This window comes from Equus asinus, chromosome 10 (assembly GCF_041296235.1).
Source record: "Equus asinus isolate D_3611 breed Donkey chromosome 10, EquAss-T2T_v2, whole genome shotgun sequence".
NCBI classification, from domain to species: domain Eukaryota; kingdom Metazoa; phylum Chordata; class Mammalia; order Perissodactyla; family Equidae; genus Equus; species Equus asinus.
This window is the reverse complement of record NC_091799.1, coordinates 72,829,977-72,850,422: the sequence shown is the minus strand read 5'-3', so window position 1 is coordinate 72,850,422 and position 20,446 is coordinate 72,829,977. Positions and strand designations below refer to the sequence as shown.

General features: G+C 35.3%; 1 protein-coding gene across 1 annotated transcript in view; it reads right to left on the bottom strand.

The window, feature by feature from the left end:
• Window positions 1–20,446, bottom strand: part of HCN1 (hyperpolarization activated cyclic nucleotide gated potassium channel 1) — a 369,515-nt gene that overhangs the window by 30,788 nt on the left and 318,281 nt on the right. The window contains exon 6 of the mRNA XM_044779352.2: window positions 18,277–18,517. Coding sequence (XP_044635287.1) covers window positions 18,277–18,517 — 241 coding nt within the window. The remainder of the gene's footprint in view (window positions 1–18,276; window positions 18,518–20,446) is intronic.

Sequence of the window (20,446 nt, the reverse complement as noted above, 5' to 3'; positions counted from 1 at the left end):
GCTCAAGGAAACCAAGTCTAGTAAGAAAATGAATCTCCATCTATAACACAGCATCTTGGTAAGGCTGTGTCCACACGATGCAAGGAAGTGATCAGGCACCTGTGGGTTTCATTTTCTTTCCTGACCAAGAAGAAGTCAAATCAGAAAACTTAGACTCCAAAATGATCAAGAGGCTTACTTCAAATCCCTTCTTTACTTTGATCTATGTAGTTATGACCAGAATGCTCTGATACTAAAGGTGCCGAAGCTGAAAACAAGCTATACCAGGTCCAAGATCTTCAGAAACTAGGAATCAACTTTTCTCTAGATCACTCTGTGTTTAATTAGACAACAGAAAGGGGAGATAGATAGAAGACAAAACATGGAAGTACTATTTTTATTCCTGTCTCATTGACAAATTTATAATGTTAATAATAATGATGGCTTTACCTACTTATATCATTTTTTTAATTGAGGTTATGATAGTTTACAACATTGTGAAACTTCAGTTGTACATTATTATTTGTCAGTTATATTATAGGTGCACCCCTTCACTCTTTGTGCCCACCCCCAACCCCCTTCCTCCTGGTAATCATTAATCTGTTCTCTTTGTCCATGTCTTTGTTTATCTTCCACATATGAGTGGAATCATACAGAGTTTGTCTTTCTCTATCTGGCTTATTTCGCTTAACATAATATCTTCAAGACCCATCCATATTGTGAATGGGACAATTTTATCATTTTTAATGGCTGAGTAGTATTCCATTGTATATATATATCATATCTCAGATAACTTATTAGAAATTATGAGTCAAAACAGTCATACTGTTTCCTCTCTCTCCTCCAACTCATAACAATACTCGCACAAGCATGTATATTATGCATATAAAAATAATTTCAGTATTTAATAAGAATTGTACAATATTTCCAATCTCTTGTTGAGGCAGGAAGCATTTGTGATTGTTCTATAGTGACAAGTATTTTGTAAATGCCAAGAAAACAAGAACTTTAACATGCTCATTTTAAGTCCTTACAATAAAAGGATAAATAAATACATACTGAATTAATAAGTAAACCATTGCATTGTGCAATGAATTCAATTAAGATTTCAAATGCTGTTTCTTTAAAGAGTCTGATCTGTATTAGACTTTAATTAATGTTCTCATTCATGTCCAGTATCACTGTATAAATTTGAGTGGCTGTTAATTGACTTGCTAGCATTAAGAATATTTAGACACATCTTTGGAACCGTCTGTTCCTTTCTTTAGGGCACACACACATATCCCAACAAAGGGAACCACTCGCTGAAAGCCATTAAAACATTAACGTGTTGACATATTTCTCTGGTGACATATGGTATGAGGTACAAAGAAACTTTTTAAATACTTCTGGCATTTTAAATTTGAAAGGATACAAAAAATTTCATTAAATTTATTAAACCCTGCAAAATAGGTGATGAAATACAATTTAAAGTGACTAAACTTCTTCCACTTCATTAGCTTTTTGCTGAAGTATTCTGACCGGTAATTTCACTCTTCCCTTCAAAGTAAATTCAGACATGGAGAAGTGCTTTCGTGGATAACAGATAAGTCAAAACAGTCACACTTAATTGGAGCATGTTTAGAATTAGTAAATTCAGATTATTTAGCAATGGGCTAGAAGGAATTTGTGTGTGTGTATGTCTGTGTGCAATGCATTTCATAATTCAATCTAATAGAAAGAATCCTTGTTTTCTGAAATGCTAGAATGGAATATCAATGGTAACAACTTGCAGAAAATTACCTGATACGGGCATGGTAAGGGAAAAAAAAAAAAAAGAAAGAATGCACCTGTTACTGTACAAAGAGCAGTGGCCTAAAGTCTATCTCTGTCAGCTTTGTGGCCCGTGCATCTCTCAGGCTCCTCATTTGTACAAGGGGATGAGGTAATGGATTAGATCCCTCCTAATTCTAAATATTACAAAAATGTTTCTGAAGAATCGAGTTTTTGAAAAATATATGTCTGTTTTTCCATTTCCCTTCTCATGAATTTGGCAAATTGATATTGAAAATGGTAAACATATATTTTTGTAGCTATTTTAATAATATGGAGTTATATGACATATGTGAAATTACTTAGCACATCCCTGGCATATTAAGCACTAGTTATTTGGAGAATTTGGATTATATAAAATCATACAACATTATTTCTTGAGTGTGCATGCCCATGCACGCACACGTGTGTATATAGTGAAAATATTAGAATTTTTCAGAGTTGAAGTTATCTTTAATTTAATAAAACTTTCAAGATTGTCTATTCCACTCACACCTCCCCACCCCCCCACCACTCACACACATTGATTTAAAGGGAATTTCATTGCTATTGGATTAAGACTAACACTTACTCAGGAGAATATACAAATTGAAAATTAGATTCACCAGGCACAAGCACTGAATCAATAATACCCCAGTAACGTCTTATGCATGTATCTGCGGCTCTATACTATGCCAGTCTTGCTGCTTTTGTTACTACCTAGTATCATAGCACAGACTATGTGCCAAGTGCTGTTCTAAGCATTTTATATATGTTAGATCATTTAGTCCTCTAAGCAAGTCTAATGAGGTGGGAATTATTATTATCCTACCTCAGGTAGGATACTTCATAATATTTTATTATTATTTTACAAATTTGGAAAGAGGGGCTTGAAAAAGATCAGTGACTCTCAAGGCCCAGCAGCATCTCAAGATCTGACTCTAACACCTACACCCTCAAACAGTATCCTGTCACATTTCAAAGAGCTTCACAACCAGCCCCTGACACTTTCTATTTTTTTTACTACACATGAAAAAGAGTTGCAGTTAATTTTTATCTACTAGAACATGAATAATCACAAATATCACCTGCCTCCATTTCTTTTTAATATGCTAGGGTCTTTTCCTAGAAAACACCTTCAACAAGAATACTACAATCGAAACATACAGCCTTCCTTCAAAAATACTGCGGACTCTAGAATAGACAAAAAGACATCTTAGATGCTCAGAAAGCTATTAAAATAAGCAATCTGGCAAAAAGGATATGCCCCCAAGAGTCCCATTCCAACAGAATCATAGAGCTGGAAGGGTACAGAGTATCTATCATAATAATCTTATTTTACAGATGATGATCCCAACACTTTAGTTGTTACACAAGTTGCCTGAGGACATGCAGTTGGATGCTACTGACAGAGATGGAACTAGGAAGTCACTCTGTGACTTTAGAAAGCATCTGTGGATGCTAAGCACTCTGCCACATCATTCTGCTTCCTGATCTTTTTATAGTTTTGTTCCTAAAGATAGAATTTGATAATTTAATTTGCAATATTATAAAAGGAGAACAATCAAGCAATAAAATATGCCTAGATTCCTCAGACATAATCTCTTAAATTGGTTGTGGTGCATAGTTCAGTCAGAGAGATCACTGATACAGTTGTATAGTTTTAGCAAGGTAGACCTTCAGACTCGAAGGGAGGGTCTAAATTTAAAAGTAAGTAAAACCTGGGCACACAAGAAAAAGTCTCTGGTTTTAGCACAATTGGAAGGCCACGTGGAAAAGGAGCAAGCTGGAGATAGAGTTGAAATGAGGACACAGTGAGGAACCAGCCATCTGTCCATCAGCAATGAGGCACATAAAGTAACCATATGACACTACTGCCTTCCAAATGAACCTGTTCCAAGAGTGGATTCCTAAGATCATAAATAGTATGTGTTGGGGCATTTATCAAATCAGACCTTGACAATGTTTTAAACTCAAATACTACACTATGATAAAGAGCCCCCCCCCCACCTAAAATAAATAAAGAACCCAGCAAGTTTCATATGCATATCTGTTAACTCTGTTATAGGATAAAAATGTGACTTTGAGAACATCAAAAATTTTTAATTGCTTCCAAATACATACTAATGCCTCAAAATATAGCGCTTAGTATTCCCACAGAAAGATGGTCTTATTTCACTTCATCTCACTCTGGGCTGATAACATAGAATAGAAAAGGTGAGAGGAGAATGATATAATATTAAAAATAAAAATTTGAATCCCAGATCTTTCCATGCAGTTGCTGTACTTGCACACTTTGTTTAAGTGTACCTACCCAGAGACACACTTCTCCCTCATTTTCTCTCCTAGACTCCACAAATACAGTGAAGTATGATAATGATCCTTAAGGAAAGTGTCGCAACAGAAATAGTTTGCACAACTTTTATCCAAAGAACTCAAAGTACTTTACTAATGTTAGCTCATTCATCACCCCCGGCTGTGACGGAGTATGAACAAATCTGCTGAAGTAGGGCAAGAAGATCTTAGTCAGCACTGATGTACTGAAGCTTAGAAAGCCAAATGTGAGGCTGGAGAGCAAAAAAAACAGGAACAGCAAAAAAAAGTAACCAAGAAGGAATTATGCTACCCTATTCAGCGCTAAGAAAGGTATTACCAAAGTACTAAGTCTAATGATTTGGTTAACATTATGACTTCTGTTAAGAACTTGTAGCAGAAACAAAGATGAGCAGACACTATAATTTTGTGCTGGAAAAACTGAAAAGAAATATAAAGAGAGATCATCTATTAGAAGTTTGATACTTGAAAATGATTTGAAATATTATTCAATTAAAGATGACTTCAAAATTAGATTCAATGCCACAATATTTATTCAATAAAAATGAGCTATCAGGGAATATAGTATGGGTGAAGATACAAATAAAGACAATAAAATAATCTTCCATAAGTTTTTGGTATAATAGAAATCTTTTGGTCCTGTAGTTACTGTTCATCTTTTATATAAATGTTGCAAATAAATCACAAAGAAAAATCAGAGATGGAGAGAAAATTAAAAAAAGAGTATAAATACTATATAAAAGACAAAAGTCTTAAAAGTATTGGTTTATTTTGGTTTAAGTAGGCCTTTATTGAAATATAGATTATTTCTATCATAACGCACAATGCATATTATCATTGTCTCCAACAGAACGCTTGGAGATGCTTCATCTAACACACTACCTTCAGTATTTTTTGATTAGCTCACTATTAACAATCTTTTGCCAGCCCTGGTGGTCTAGTGGTTAAGATCTGGCACTCTCATTGCTGGGGCCTGGGTTTGTTTCCCATCAGTGAACACCACCACCCATCTGTCAGTTGTAATACTGTGCTGGCTTCATGTTGCTATGATGCTGAAAGCTATGCTATTTCCGATACCAGCAGGGTCAGTCATCATGGACAGATTTTAGCAGAACTTCCAGACCAAGACAGACTAGGAAGAAGCACCTGGCCACTTTCTTCTGAAAAAACTGGCCATGAAAACCCTACAAATAGCAGTTGAGCACTGTCTGAGATAGCACCAAAAGGTGAGAAGATGGTGCAAAAAGACCAGGCAGCGTTCCACTCTGCTGTACACAGGGTCACTAAGAGTCGAAATCGATGTGATGGCACTAATAATCTTTGTTTTTAAATTCCTATTTAGCCGTTATTTCAGTGGTCATATCCTAGATTTTGTTATTACCAATAGCTTAACCAACTCCACAATCTCCATTCAGATTACCACTTCTTGTATGTCCAGCTCAATTTATTGCTCTAACTCCAACAATATTTTTTACCCTATAAGGACATCCAGTTCATTAACTACACTTTTTTTTCACTATTCACCAACTTCCCACATGAACTAAGTTGGGGTTCTAGGTCATCACTAAGCTGACTTAAAACCACATCATGTTTTCCGTACCTCCACCAGTTCTTTTTCTGGACACCACTTTGAGGTCAGCTCCTATATCTCTTTTACCCTCCCTCTCTGCACTAACAATACTGGCATCCTATTGTTCCTGGAACTCACTGCCTCTGTTTCCACTTCAGGGACTTTGCTATTGCTATTCCCTATGCTTTTCCTTCAGACATTTATATGGCTAGCTGTCTCTCTTTATTAAGGTCTCTACCCAACTCTTCTTTCATTACTCTGTTTTATTATTGTTTTCATGGCATCTACTACTACTTGAAATTATTTCATGCATTCATTTATTTTTTGCTTATTGGATGTCTCCCCAATAGCATATAATATTGACGAATGCTAAGGTTTTATCTTATTTGCAACTGTATGACAAATATTTATAATTCTGCCTGGAACATTGAAGATTTTCAATATCCATTTGTTGAAGGAAAAAACGAAGGAAAGAAAGAAAGGAAAGCAGTATCACTTGCTTCATTTATGAAGCACATTAACTCCTAGGTATATTTGGGGTTTAGCATGAAATAAAGATTTTTCAAAGGTTGGAAAATCTCCAAGAAGGTAACAATAGAGGAGAGATAACACCCTTTTATACCATTCTAGAACTATATTATCTAATCCCAAATATAGAGAAAGTAATTTAAAATTAGATAGCAAATAATTTAAATATTAACACTGAATTTCTCAGAAATAGGTAATGGCTTGTTTATTTAGTTTAGTTTGCAATTCATCATTATTATTTCCATTGATTTTCTGCATTGATTTTCTATCTTGAGACAAAGACAATGAGTTTAACACAGTATAATACCAAAGTGAATGGGATGCTTGACTGCTTTTCTTATTTTAGGCCTGGAGAGAAAATAGGAGAAAAGATAGAGATAAAGAGTAGAGACAAGAAAAAATATATTCATCAATCCATCCATCATCCATTCATCCATCCATCCATCCATTCACTCATTGTGTAATTTCTTGCTGAGTGTCTGTGATAGTTCAAGCACTGTGCTTTGGTGCTGCAGGTTTAAATTTGAAGAAATAAATCATAGCACCTAAGCTCAGAAAATTCATAATCTTATATGGAAGAGTGACATATAAAATAATAATGAAAAGAGTTCAATAATAGGTTAAGGTCAAAGTGCTATGAAAGCAGAAAGAAAAAATCATTTGCCCAAGGAAGATTAAAAAAATAACATTTGAATGATGTCTTAAAAAATATGAGAAGCAAAGCATCAGCCTGAAGAGTGCAGAGACATTTTTTTTTAACCAAAGGGATCAGTCTTTGCAAAGATAACCTTTGCTTGCTTAAGTAAGAACTAGAGTCTTGGGTGGTTGGTTTAAGAGTTCTGGAGGTAAAGGTATGAATTGAGATTAGGAAAATAGGTTCGGCCAGACTGTACAGAGTTTTGTTAAAGGATTTGGATATTATTCTTCTTCATATAAAGGGCAAAGGACACAATGCAGATGAAACTTCTTGAAAGAAGAATAGCTGCAGAAGCACAAAGAGCACAGTTCTGGAGCCTCCTTTCCTGAAAATCCTGGGATACAGACATGAAAGGGAAATCTGGGGCTTCAAAATAAGAAGCCCATTGTTACTCTCAAATCACTAATGCAGATTTACTTTAAGGAGCAGCCCTAAGGAAAACATCAACCCAGTAGGTAGTTTTCTCTTAGACTATCCTTACTGGTGATACCTATCTTGCTTAAAAAGTTTTTCCTCCAGTTATGCTTGATGGAACGTCCTGCTCCTTTCCACCTCTCGAGTTATGCATATGTGGGGACCTGGAATTGGCCACCCCAAGATATGTCTCTTTGGCATCAGGATTATTTGAGGCTGATTGCTTTTGATAAACTGGGACAGGGAAGGAGGCTCTAAGGAATGGAACTTGCCCTTTGTTAGGACACGTTTACATTTGTAAGGTAAATCTCTATCCGTAAAGGTGCCTCCCTCTCTGTACCAGGAAGAAGAAAGGAGATGACCTTCTCTCTAAAAACTCTTAATCAATACCAAAGGCAAGGACTTAAAATCTGCATTTTATTGTGCTAGTCTGGTAACCTCCTGTAACTGACTTCCCTCCCCCTCCCAACGTTGGCATTCCTTAAGGATTAAGCATCTTTCCTTAGGCTAGGAACCAATTGCTGCTGTGCTCACCTGTGACCGCCCAGCTCCGGACATAGACTTGCCTCCTGCTACGCCCACCGAGATAGCAGACCATTACCTGCTGTGTCCATCAAGCACTGTGCCGACAGGGCAATCTTGTGACTATTGTGGGAGGGACGTTTCAATCACATGTGAAACACCCCGTTTGGGGGCTATATAACCACTGCCTGCACCCCACTTCTTCGGTGCATGGTTCCTCATAAAGCTTTGTTTAATTTTCTCTTGCTATTCTGTCTCATGTGAATTTAATTCGTTCTCCAGCCAGATGAACCCCCATTTGGGGAGAGGAAATGTCCTCCTCCCCTACACATACAAAACGGAAAAAAAAAGCCCTTCCATCTGTTATTACCAGAAATTCCTTTAACAGCATATACGAAGTTTATCATTACAAAAGTGAGCATTTGAACAACACAAGTAAAATGTGAATACCAAAGTGTATTGGTAATCAAAATTTAGCAATTTATGTTTTCAAAAGAAGGAGAAAGAACATTTAAAAAATATTCAAAACAATTTTATATTCTTAAGGAAATCATAACCTGCTAGATTTGTTTCAGCTTGCAACAGAACCACACTTTCCATGAAAATTACTTTTCCCAGTTTTTGATGGATATTGAAATTTAGGAACTAGGTAGAGAAACTTTTTTTTTTTTTGTGCAGAGAAGGATTCACCTTGATCTAACATCTGTTGCCAATCTTCCACTTTTTTTTTTTCCCTCCCCAAAGCCCCAATGCATGGTTGTATATCTTAGTTGTAAGTCCTTCTACGTGAGCCGCCACCAGAGCATAGCAACTGATAGATGGGTAGTGTGGTTCTGCAACCAGGAAACAAATCCAGTCTGCCGAAGTGGTGAGAGCACCAAACTTTAACCACTTGGCCATCAGGGCTGGCTTGAGGCACATTTTTTAAATGAAGTGCATGAATTAGAACTACGCATGACAATTAAAAAGTACGCTTGCCTCCAGATTTTATTTTAGTAGGTTCAAGATACGGCCTGGCCTCTCTAATTATACAAAGCTTTAAAAGGTGGTCCCTTGAGAACAACCACAGGAATACAGGAAACCTCAGAACTGTAACAAGACTTTTTTGTTTTCACTTTTTCTTTTGCCTCTCCCTCCTTTTCTATTTTATTAAAGAGAGAAAGACATTATGACTTGAAAATAAGAGGCCTTCTTAATGTTCATCCTGGTTTTCATTGTGTCTCAAACATTCGGATCTAATCCTTTATTATGCATTGATGCATTTATACATGACTTTATAGAATCATAGAACTGTGACTTGAGGATACAGATGGGAATTAACATCTTTCTTCCCCCAAAACTTAGCAAAGCTTCACCCTGAGGTTGTACATTATCCGGTATTTTGTGGGCTAAGACCTGTGAAAAGATCTGACTGAGTTGTCTTATCAGTATTGAAACAACCATTTCATTAGCCTGGTCTAAGGAGAGACAAATGAGGAAACAAAAGAAAACAAAAGCAACAAAAATCTATAAAAAGATTCATTGTTTTTCTCTGCTGCTGCCTCCTCTTCCTCCTAAATATAATGGGAGAATTGAGCTAATCAAGTTGTGAATTTGCCATCGACAGATTCCTCACACCTTCTAGAAAATCAGTATCAGCTTTTATAAATGTACCATGTATTAAAGGTAAGCTGTAAACTACAGATTGGCAGATGCTTCAGTCCTCTTACAGATAACGAATAGTCACCAAAACAGGGATTGCCTGTGGTTTTTAAAATCTGTGGCTCTAAATTTAAAAATGCCAGATGTCTGTTATCTGGCCAAATGCATTTTGGGCAAAAAAAGCCCTAAATATGCACATTAGCTATATAAAGTACCGGCAGTCTCCTCAAGGCTGGCAAAATGTTAGACATCATTAAGCAGCATTTAATACCAAATGATTTATAAAGGCAACAATCATGGGAAATAGTTTCCTTCTGGAAGGCTTATTTCACATCACTATATCATAAGAACTGAAGGGACAGACGTGTTGAAAGGAAAATTAAGAGACTGAATCAATTAGGACACTTGAGTGTAGAAAGACGAACGACAAAAACGAAACACATTATATCAGAGAAACAGAAGATTTTCTTTAAAATCATGAATTTTAGAATATGAAGATACACATTTGAAATTTTAGTGAGGTATATTAGTGGCATTTTATCTTAGTGGAGAATATATTAATAACACGATTACTTTAATAGGAGGGTTAAGTAGAACACATGAATAGATTACAAATCAGTTTAATAAATGCATGTATAAAAGGGCCATGGATGGCTCTGAAGAGAAGCTAAGGCTTGGTAACGTTTGAAGTTTACATCCTAGAGGGTCATCATGCCTTGTCTTAGGAAGCAGTGAGGTACAGGGGACAAAACACAGGCTTGGGCTCAGATTCATAGCTGAGTTTGAAAGCTGGCTGTGTCCCTTTTCAGGTACATGGCCTTGGCCAGTTTGCTTAACTCCTCTGAGGCTCATTTTTTGCATATGTAAGAGGAGAATTATAAAATTTTCCTCATAGGAGGAGTCAAGAAAAGTCTAAATACTCCTTTTCCTACAAGCAAGACCCTCACTCCTTTAGCACCCAAAACTCACTGCCTCACCATCCACTTGGCCTGAGCCACGAGGACCAATCTCATTAGTGGCTTTATGCCCACTCACCATCAATCTCAAGAGGAAGCCTGGGACTCCCAGGCAATCCCACATGCCCAAACTCTAATCCCATATGGCCGATGGGCAAGGAAGCGTTCCTGATCCTGCTTCCCTGCTTTAACTTTCGCCAAAGCATTTATCACCATCTGATAATGTGGTTTAATATCTCAGCAATTTCCAGGTTTCTTTATTAAATTCTTCTGTCTAAAATAAGTACCCACTAAAATAAACACCAGGACTGTGGGGAATTGTGTCTGTTTTGCTCAGTGCTGTATCCCCAGGACCCATGAATGTGCCTAATACACAATAGGCACTTATTCTGTGTTCATTTTCTCACACTCTCTCTCCTAGAAGGTTACTTGGGCCCTCTGTTGGTGAGAGTGCTGAATGTGGCGAGCTGATCTAACACACCGTCTCCCCAACCTCGACACATACACACAAAAACAAAAACCAAAAAACTTCTCTGGGTTAAAAAAAAAATCTGTGCTGATCTAGAAACATTATCGTGTATTATTGTAGAAATAAATCAAGTTAGGCACAGAACACAAAACTCTGAATTTGATCTTTCTTTGAATAAGTCTCCTTATCTTACTATTTTGCTCACCTTTTACTTGGAGTCTGCTATGTGCACTGATTATGTTTATTTAACTCGGACAGTTTAGAAGAGTGGGATGAGCATTCCTCAATTGATGCTTGGCTCTTCTTCTTAACAATACTATGAACTCGCCACACGCAGCTTACCCAAATATAAAATCAGTATACTACAGAAATCTATTCATTTCAAAATTTTATATTAAATACTTAAAGAGGTATGAATTATAAATTCTAACATGCTGCATAAGTACAATTTATTATTGTTAGATTCTAACTGCCTTTCAATATCTTCTCTGGTGTTTAAATCAAACAAACATCAATTGTTATGTGTGAGAGAATGGAAAGCAATGCAGACCTATTTTTTTTCCATAAACTGTCCATCAAAGACTTGTGCTTTCAGTACCCTGAGGTCCACTAACAGCCACTTCAGGTCATCATAGTGAAGATGCAAATAAGGCTGAAAGCAGTGAACCAAAACAAAATATTATTTTACAGAATTTCTTATTGAAGTGATTGGGTTGAATAAGCAGATATTTGACTCTTATAGGAATAAACTATAGGGGAAATATTTGTTACATTGTTGAAACGTGGGATGCCTACACTGGAAATTTTATAAAGCTAAATTTAGAGTTGATCATTTACATCTTAAGACATTTAGGAGAATGGATAAAATATATATATTCTATATAGAATTACATTTTAATTTTTATAGCTGTTTAGTAATTGTAGAACATTTCACTCTTCTTAAAATAAATCTCCTTTAATCTTATCATCTTTCTTATTCATCACTTATTATCAATACAATTTATCTTTTAACATATCTGATATTCTGTAATTCTCCTATTCAAACATGGGCTTCTTTCTCCCCACCATCCCCTCTCCAAAAGTTTCCATTTAAAATTTTTGAAAATAATTTAAATAAAAGATAACTCATGTATTACATAATAAATCTAGACTTAAAGTGCACTCTATTTAGAAATAATGCATAATAAATCACTATATAAAAAAATGCAATGGAGTTTGGCCAAACAGTATAGTCAGATTTATGTGTACTCAAATTACAGTCACCAAATGAAGAATGGTTAAAAATAAATATGCTACTTTTTTAAATTCAAGAAGCTAAAAGACAAAAAGCAAAAACTAAAAAATTAAAAGAAATGGAAGAAAAGATTTCAAAAAGAAAAAATGCATAAATTATTGAAATAAAAAAGAAATGAAAATAAAAACTGTTTTTTTGAAAAGACCACAAAAATAATAAATATTTAATGTAAATGAGACATTAAAAAAGTGACAAAACAGAAAAGAACAGTATTAAGAAGAAGAAAAGAGATATATTATAGATTTAGAGATTAAACAAATATAAGGGAACTTCTGGTTTTAGTTCTGACATGCTTGGAAGTCTTTGCTCCCTTTGAATGAATTCAAAGAACAAAACATAGGGCAGACATAGGGCACATCTTCACAACATTGGATTTGGCAATGATTTCTTGGCAAAGAAAGGCACAGCAATCAAAGAAAAATTAGAAAAATTAGACTTCATGAAAATTTAGAAAATTTGTGCATCAAAAGACACTATCAACAGAATAAAAAGGCAATCTACAAAATGGGATAAAATATTTACAAATCATATATCTGATAAAAGATTGATATCAGAAATATATAGAGAACTCCTAAAAATTAGCAACAAACAACCTGATTCCAAAATGGGCAAAGGACTTGGATAGACATTTCTCCAAAGAAGATATACCAATGGCCAATAAACACATGAAAAAAAATGCTCAATGTCACTAATCATTAGGGAAATGCAAATCAAAACTACAATAAGATACCACTTCACACCTATCAGAAAGGTTATTATCAAAAAACAAAACATAAGTGTTGATGAAGATGTGGAGAAATTGGAACACTTGTGCACTCTTGATGAGAATGTAAAATTGTACAGCTGTTATGGAAAATAGTACAAGCATTCTCCAAAAAGTTAAAAATAGAATTACCATATGATCCAGCAATTCCACTTCTGGGTATATACTTAAAAGAATTGAAAACAGGGTCTCAAAGAGATATTTGTATACCTATGTTCATAGCAGCATTACTCACAATAGCTAAAATATGGAAGCAACTCAGTTATCTATCAGTGGATGAATGAATAAATAAAATGTGGTATATATATATAAATATATATATATATACATACAATAGAATATTATTAAGCCTTAAACAGAAAAGAAATTCTGACATATGCTATAACGTGGATGAACCTGGAAGACATTATGCTAAGTGAAATGAGTCAGTCACAAAAATATAAATGCTATACAATTCCACTTGTGTGAGGTACTTAGAGTAGTAAAAAATCATAGAGATGGAAAATAGAATGGTGGCTGCCAATGACTGGGAGGAAAAAGGGAATAGGATTTATTGTTTAATGGGTATAGAGTTGCAGTTTTACAATGAAAAGAGCTCTGTAGATGGATGGTGGTAATGGTCGTACATTATGAATGTATTCAATACCACTGAACCATACACTTAAAAATGGTTAAGATGACAAATTTTAGTTTGTGCATTTTACCACAATTTAAAAAAGAAAAAAAAGCAAAGGGCTATAGAAAGATATATCATGTTAATACTGATCACAAGAAAGCTAGAGTAGCTATATTAGTTTCAGACAAAGCAGATTTCAGGACAAGAAAAATTATCAGATAATTTTGCCTGCATAAAGCAGGGTATTATGTAATGATGAAAGGGTCAATTCTCCAAGAAGATATAATAATCCTAAACATGTATGCACCCAATAATAGGATGTCAAAACACATGTGGAAAAAACTAATAGAGCTGCAAAGAGAAATAGATGAATTCACTATTATAATTGGAGACTTCAACACCCCTCTTTTAGTAATTGATAGATCAAGCAGGTCAAAAACCAGCAAGGATATAGTTGGCCTGAACTGCATCATCAATAAACTTGATCTAATTGACATTTATAGAATGCTCCATCCAATAATAGCAGAATACATATTTTCCTCAAGTTCACATGGAACATTTACCAGGATTCAGAGCCATAAAATACAAGTTAGCAGATAAAAAGTAATGGAAATCATGCAAAATAAATTCTCATGCCTCAGCATAATTAAACTAGAAATTGACAACAGAAAGATAGCTGGAAAATCCCCAAATATTGAAAAAACTTTTTTTTCTTTTTTTTTTTGAGGAAGATTAGCCCTGAGCTAACATTTGCCACCAATCCTCCTCTTTTTGCTGAGAAAGATTGGCCCTGAGCTAACATCTGTGCCCATCTTACTCTATTTTATATGTGGGACACCTGCCATAGCATGGCTTGATGAGTGGTGCATAGGTCTGCACCGGGATCAGAACCGGCAAACCCCAGGTTGCCGAAGTGGAACATGCGAACTTAACAGCTGTGCCCCAGAGCTGGCCCCATAAAACACTTTAAATAGCACATAGGTTGAGGAAGAAATCTCAACATAAATTAAACAAATATTTTGAACTAGAGAAAATTAAAATATGACATCAAATATTTGGGAGGCAGGAAAAGCAATGCTTAGAGAGGGATTTATAGCATATAGCATGAAATACATATATAGAAAGGAAGAAATATATAAAATCGATAATCAAAGCTTCATCTTAGCAAATTAGGGAAAGAAGTAATTTAAGCTTAAAGCAAGAAGAATCAGGAAATCATAAAAATCAGAGCAGAAATCAATAAAATTGAATACAGAAAATGGTGAAGAAAACCAAGGAAAGCAAAATCTAGCTCTTGAAAAGATTTCAAAAAATTTTTCTAGGAGAGCTAGTCAAGAAACAAAATGAGAGAAGAAACAAATTATCAACATCCAATGTGAAAGAGTGATCATCACTACTGATCCTGGGAACATTAAAAAGGATAATTAAAGAATACTACAAACGTCTCTATGCCCACAAATTTAATAATTTAGATGAAAGGGATCCATTCCTGCAAGGACAAACTAATGAGACTCACATAATGAGAAGTAGATAACCTGAATATCCCTATATCTATTAAAGAAATTGAATCAATAATTAATAACCTTGTAAAATATGAATAACCAGATGCTTTCACTAGTGAATTTTATGAAATATTTAAAGAAGCAATGATACAAACTTTTCACAATCTTTTCCAGAAAAGAGAAGCAGAGAGAACACTTCCTATTCCATTCTCTGAAGTGAGAATTACCCTAATACAAAAACCAGAAAAACATATTACAGGAAAGAAAATGTACAGAGCTGTGTCTCTCATGAACAGAGATATAAAATTTGTGATAAAAATATTATATAATTGAATCCAACAATTTTCACACATTTTACTGCACTTTTTGTACATTAAAAATGTATTTTAGGCATGCAAGGCTGGTTCAACATTCAAAATCAAATTCAATCAATGTAATCTACCACAACAGGCTAAAGAAGAAAAAGCACATATGATCACAAAATTGGCAGTGAAAAAAATGACAATATGCAGAATCCTTTTATGATTTAAAAAAACCAATAACTCTCAGAAAAGTAATAGGGGTGAACTTCCTCAATTTGATAAGGAATACCTATAAAAAAACTTTCAAATAGTATCATACTTAATAGTGAGAAAGTGGATGCTTACTCTAAAATTATGAGGAAAAAATTCTCTATGAGGACTAACGAAAGATCAGGACAACTCTGTTCACTCTCACCATTCCAATTCAACATGGTACTGGAAGTCCTTGCCAGTGAAATAAGAAAAGAAAAGATAATAAAAGGTATACGGATTGGAAATGAAGAAATAACATAGGCTCTATTTGTAGATGACAAGACTGTCTATAGAGAAAATCTCAAAGAATTGACCCAAATCCTATAACTCATAAGTGAGTATAGCATAGTCACTGGATCAACGATTAATATACAAAACTCAATTTCCTGTAGTACAGAAATTAACAATCAGAGTTTGACATTTAAAGAAAAACAATACTATATACTATATGATTCTAATTATATGATAGTTGAGACAAGGCAAAACTATTGAGGTAGTAAACAGATCAGTGGTTACCATAGATTTGGGAGCAGGGAAAGGTTGAATAGTTGATGCACAAAGACTTTTCTGAGGTGGTAAAACTATATAATACCATAATGGTGAATGCAAGACAGTAAGCATTTGTCAAGACCTGTAAAACTTTACAGTGCAAAAATTAAATCTTATGGTATGCAAACCAAAAAAATAATTTACAAAGTCAGGAGTTCTCAGGATGGAATGCAGAATACAACAAAAGAAAATAAATGTATTACAAATGTATGAAACAATCTCATTGAACGGAATAAGATGCTGACCTGTCTTTGCAAATGAATGGAGAGGCAAAAGGAATTGGACACAAGACTTGTACTCTAGTTGATAAAATTATTTCCCATGGATGTATGCATTAGCAATTCTAAAACCACTATACATGTATACTAGACTTGGACAACTAAGTAGATGGATGGGCGATTGTGGGAAACAGATTTCTTACTGTGGAGTAAGTGGAGTATTACAGATAAGCAAGGGAAGGAGGCTAGAATAATCCAGGTGGTAATGCATTAGAGTTGGAAATAAAAGTATGGACTCATATTTAGCTTAATATGGTTATAGATGGCTACACTTAGAAATATTTATAGATATGTGTATATATACAGGTTAGTAAATACATATATATATGTATATCTTTGCCTTATCAGTGGAGAGGGCCTAAAAGTAATTATAGTCCAGTAGCAATGAGCACATCTAGTGTCCAGCTCTTAGTTTCTAAAACCACTATCCAATCAAAGGAACCAGGGATCTTTGGAGAAACGGCTGATTCTAAGACAGGGTAGTAAATATACAAGATGAGCCTGGAACATCTCATGGTGCTAGAAAATAGGAAAAAAATCTTAAAAAAACCCCAAACCCACAATAATGGGGATATTTCAAAGGTACACATGGGCCAACTGAAAGAGGCTCAAATGCCCAAAGCTGGAACAATTTGGGCAGCATAATTAATAAAGTAGTATTGGATTATAACCCAAATTATGAAATAAATATCCATGAGTCTTTACTGATATAAAAAAAAGGATTTAATAAACAAATAAATGTGAGAGAGTAAATAAGTTTTCTGTTTAAAAAAATTTCGAATAATTTATGTGCATATTCTTCCCTTAAGGAGGTGGAGTGTTATTCCCCAGTCCTTAGTTGTGGGCTGTGCGTAGTGACTAGCTTCCAAATAGCAGTCCTCCAAAATCCTACCCCAATCTAATGATGAGAAAATCATCAGGCAAATCCTAATTGAGGGACATTCTGTATGATACCTTACCAGTGCTCCTCAAAACTGTCAAGTTCACCAAAAACAAGGAAAGTCTAAGAAACTTTAAAAACCAAGAGCTCCCCTGGTTCTCAGTCTGATATGGGACTGAATTATACCACCGGCTTTCCTGAGTCTCCAGCCTGCAGACAGCAGATCATAGAACTTGTCAGTCTCCATATTTACATAAGTCAATTCCTCATAATAAATCTCCTTTGGGGTATATATATCCTAAGGGTCCTGTTTCTCTGGAGAACCCGGCTAATATACCTTTCAACTAGAGGCTACATTTCCCAGCCTCCCTTACACCTAGAGGTGCCCTTGTAACTAAATTCTGGCCAATCGGATGCGAATAGCAGTGATGTTGGCAATTCTGGGCACACATCTAAAGGGAAGCTGCTCACTCTTCGCTTCCTCTGTCCCCTCTTCCACCTTCTGTGGGCCATATATTGAACCATGATAGAAAGGAACCAGCTCCTCTTGTATAAATGAGAAAAACACTCTAGAAGATGGCAAACAAACAAACTGAAATCTGGGTTCCTGAAAACTGTCTTTGGGAGAACCATCTGACCCTACTGGGACTTCTGCATGAGAGAAAAATATGCTTTCCATCTGGTTTAAGCCACTGTTAGTTGGTTCCAGTTTAAGAGGATGAAACGATAGTCTCACTGATACAGTAGTAAATGCACATGCAGTGAACACGTGGCACAGAAATGTGAAAACATACCATTAGAGACACTTTTATCAGAATCAGACACAAGCCCATATTCAAAACCAACAAATAAAGATTCGGACATCTCCAAAATTCTGATAAAGACACATATCACGAGAAACTTAGATTTCATCTCAGTTGCATTCTCCTTTTTACTAACCTCCAAAGTAAGAGCCATCAGTCAGCTTCATTTCTTTACTGGATTTTGTGATGACACCAGCAACACCATGTTGAATGAAATACATTTTTTTACCCACAGCTCCTTCTCGTATGATATAATCTCCAGGTTGAAACACCTCAAATCTCAACTTGCTCAGCATGGCAGTCACAAAATTAGGATCCGCGTTAGCAAAAAGAGGCATCGTAGCCACTAGTTTCCGACAGTTGAAGTTGACTATCTCCTAAAGACAACAAGAATAAACAAATATTAAGAGAGATATTAATCATATCTGGAAGAAAAACACCTGCTGAAATTTTTAAAATCTATATATAGCATAATATCACAATCGAAATTCAGAAACCAAAATACATAAATTCTAATAATCTATATATCTCCTCAAAGCCAGGAATTATGTTTTATTTTTGTGTTGAAATTTTTTATTCCCCACATCTAATATATTATAGACATAAAATGAACATTCAATAAATGTGAATTAAATATATACATCTTACCTTTTATAATTTCCCATACCCTTATTCTTCTTTATATAAAATTAGAACTAAAATGTGGAAGAGTCTTAGTCTCCCTTTTATCTTTTTCTTTGTGAAGAAAGGAAGCCACATCACTTCCTGTTAGCTCTGACATGACTGCTTCTGTGCTCCACTGTATTGAACAATCTAACTTGCACCTACTGACAGGAATTCTGAAACAAGGGCCCAGCTGCCAGACAACAGCATTTTGACGTTTTTTCTTAATGTTATTCACACTAAAGTGAGGACAACAGACAGTGCAGAGAAAGGTTACACAACGAAGACTAACTATAAGCTATAGTTATAAATTCAATCTGTTTCTGGGCTAGATCAGAAAATCATTCTTTCCAGTGCCTCCTGGATTTCCATTGAAGTCTTGGACTGGAGAGAGGCCATATTTTCCTTTTCTTGAATTGTTTGTTTTATTTCTGGGATCAGGCCAATTCCATAGAAGATCTACATGTTTGATTTCCTTCTGTGGATTCATTCTATGGATTAGACACAGTTCTGTCCCTCTGGACCAAAATATGGATATGGGACCAACCATGTTTAATCTTGCAAGTAAGATACGTAACAGAATAAATAATGGGGATCTAAATTTTACCTCAATCCCATTTCTCAGAAATTCCTTTTCTAATGAGCCCCCAAATTTTCTAGGGTTGAACCTAAATTTGTGCTCTTGCCTAAAAGACATAAAAACTGAGGTAACATCTGTTAAGAGGTGGAAAAAGTGCAGAAAGATTTGGAGGTATTAACAGAGTCTGAGATCTGAATTCCTGCTTGGGGAAAACGTGTTAAACAAACTTCTAGATTCCCAGACTGAGAAAGAAAATTTCCCTAATCGTCCTTCATCAAATGACTTGATATTATCCCAGGATAGGTAAAAAAAACTCCAGCTGATACAGAGGGCACAAAATTTTGGGTCCACCATGGAAAACAATATCTTGTGACTTCAGCAGAGCAGAGAAGTGTCTCTAAGACTGGGGCTTCATGGAGGATGGCAACAATGTTTAAAAATCAGCAGCAATAACCAGAAAGTGAACATAGCAACAGAAACGATAGAAAGATACTACATATGGTACTTGGTGCAGTATCATTCAAGCCCAAAGAATGCACAGCTGACTCCATGTGTGGCTGTATCTAGGGCAATTTGTGTCCAGTTTTAACTGGTGCTGAAGACCTATAGTGGGGTGGGGGACTACAACAAGGTTCAGCATATGGTAAGTGCTCAATAAATATGCATGCATGGATGGAAGGGAGGAGGAAAGGGAAGGGAAAGGAAGGAGTGGGAATAAAAGGAAAGGAAGACGGAGTTTCAGGAGTGGAAAAAAGGTGCTCACAAAGCCTAGTTTGATTCCTATTGGGAGGTAGTTGCTCAAAACTCTTAGAATGCTTTCTCAAGAAAATAGCTTGAGAAACAAGTCTTAAGTGCATAAAAATGTGCTTTTTGCTATTCAACATACTTCTATACAAAAACCACATGAACATAAAAGCTGAACCACTCAAGGTACTCACGACAACCACATGAATTAGAAGCAGAGATATGTCATTAAAATGACTGGATGGGTTGTTTGAGACGTAAAGATTTCACATGGAAAATGACATAGAAGAATATTGTATAGGAAACTGGAAATAAATCA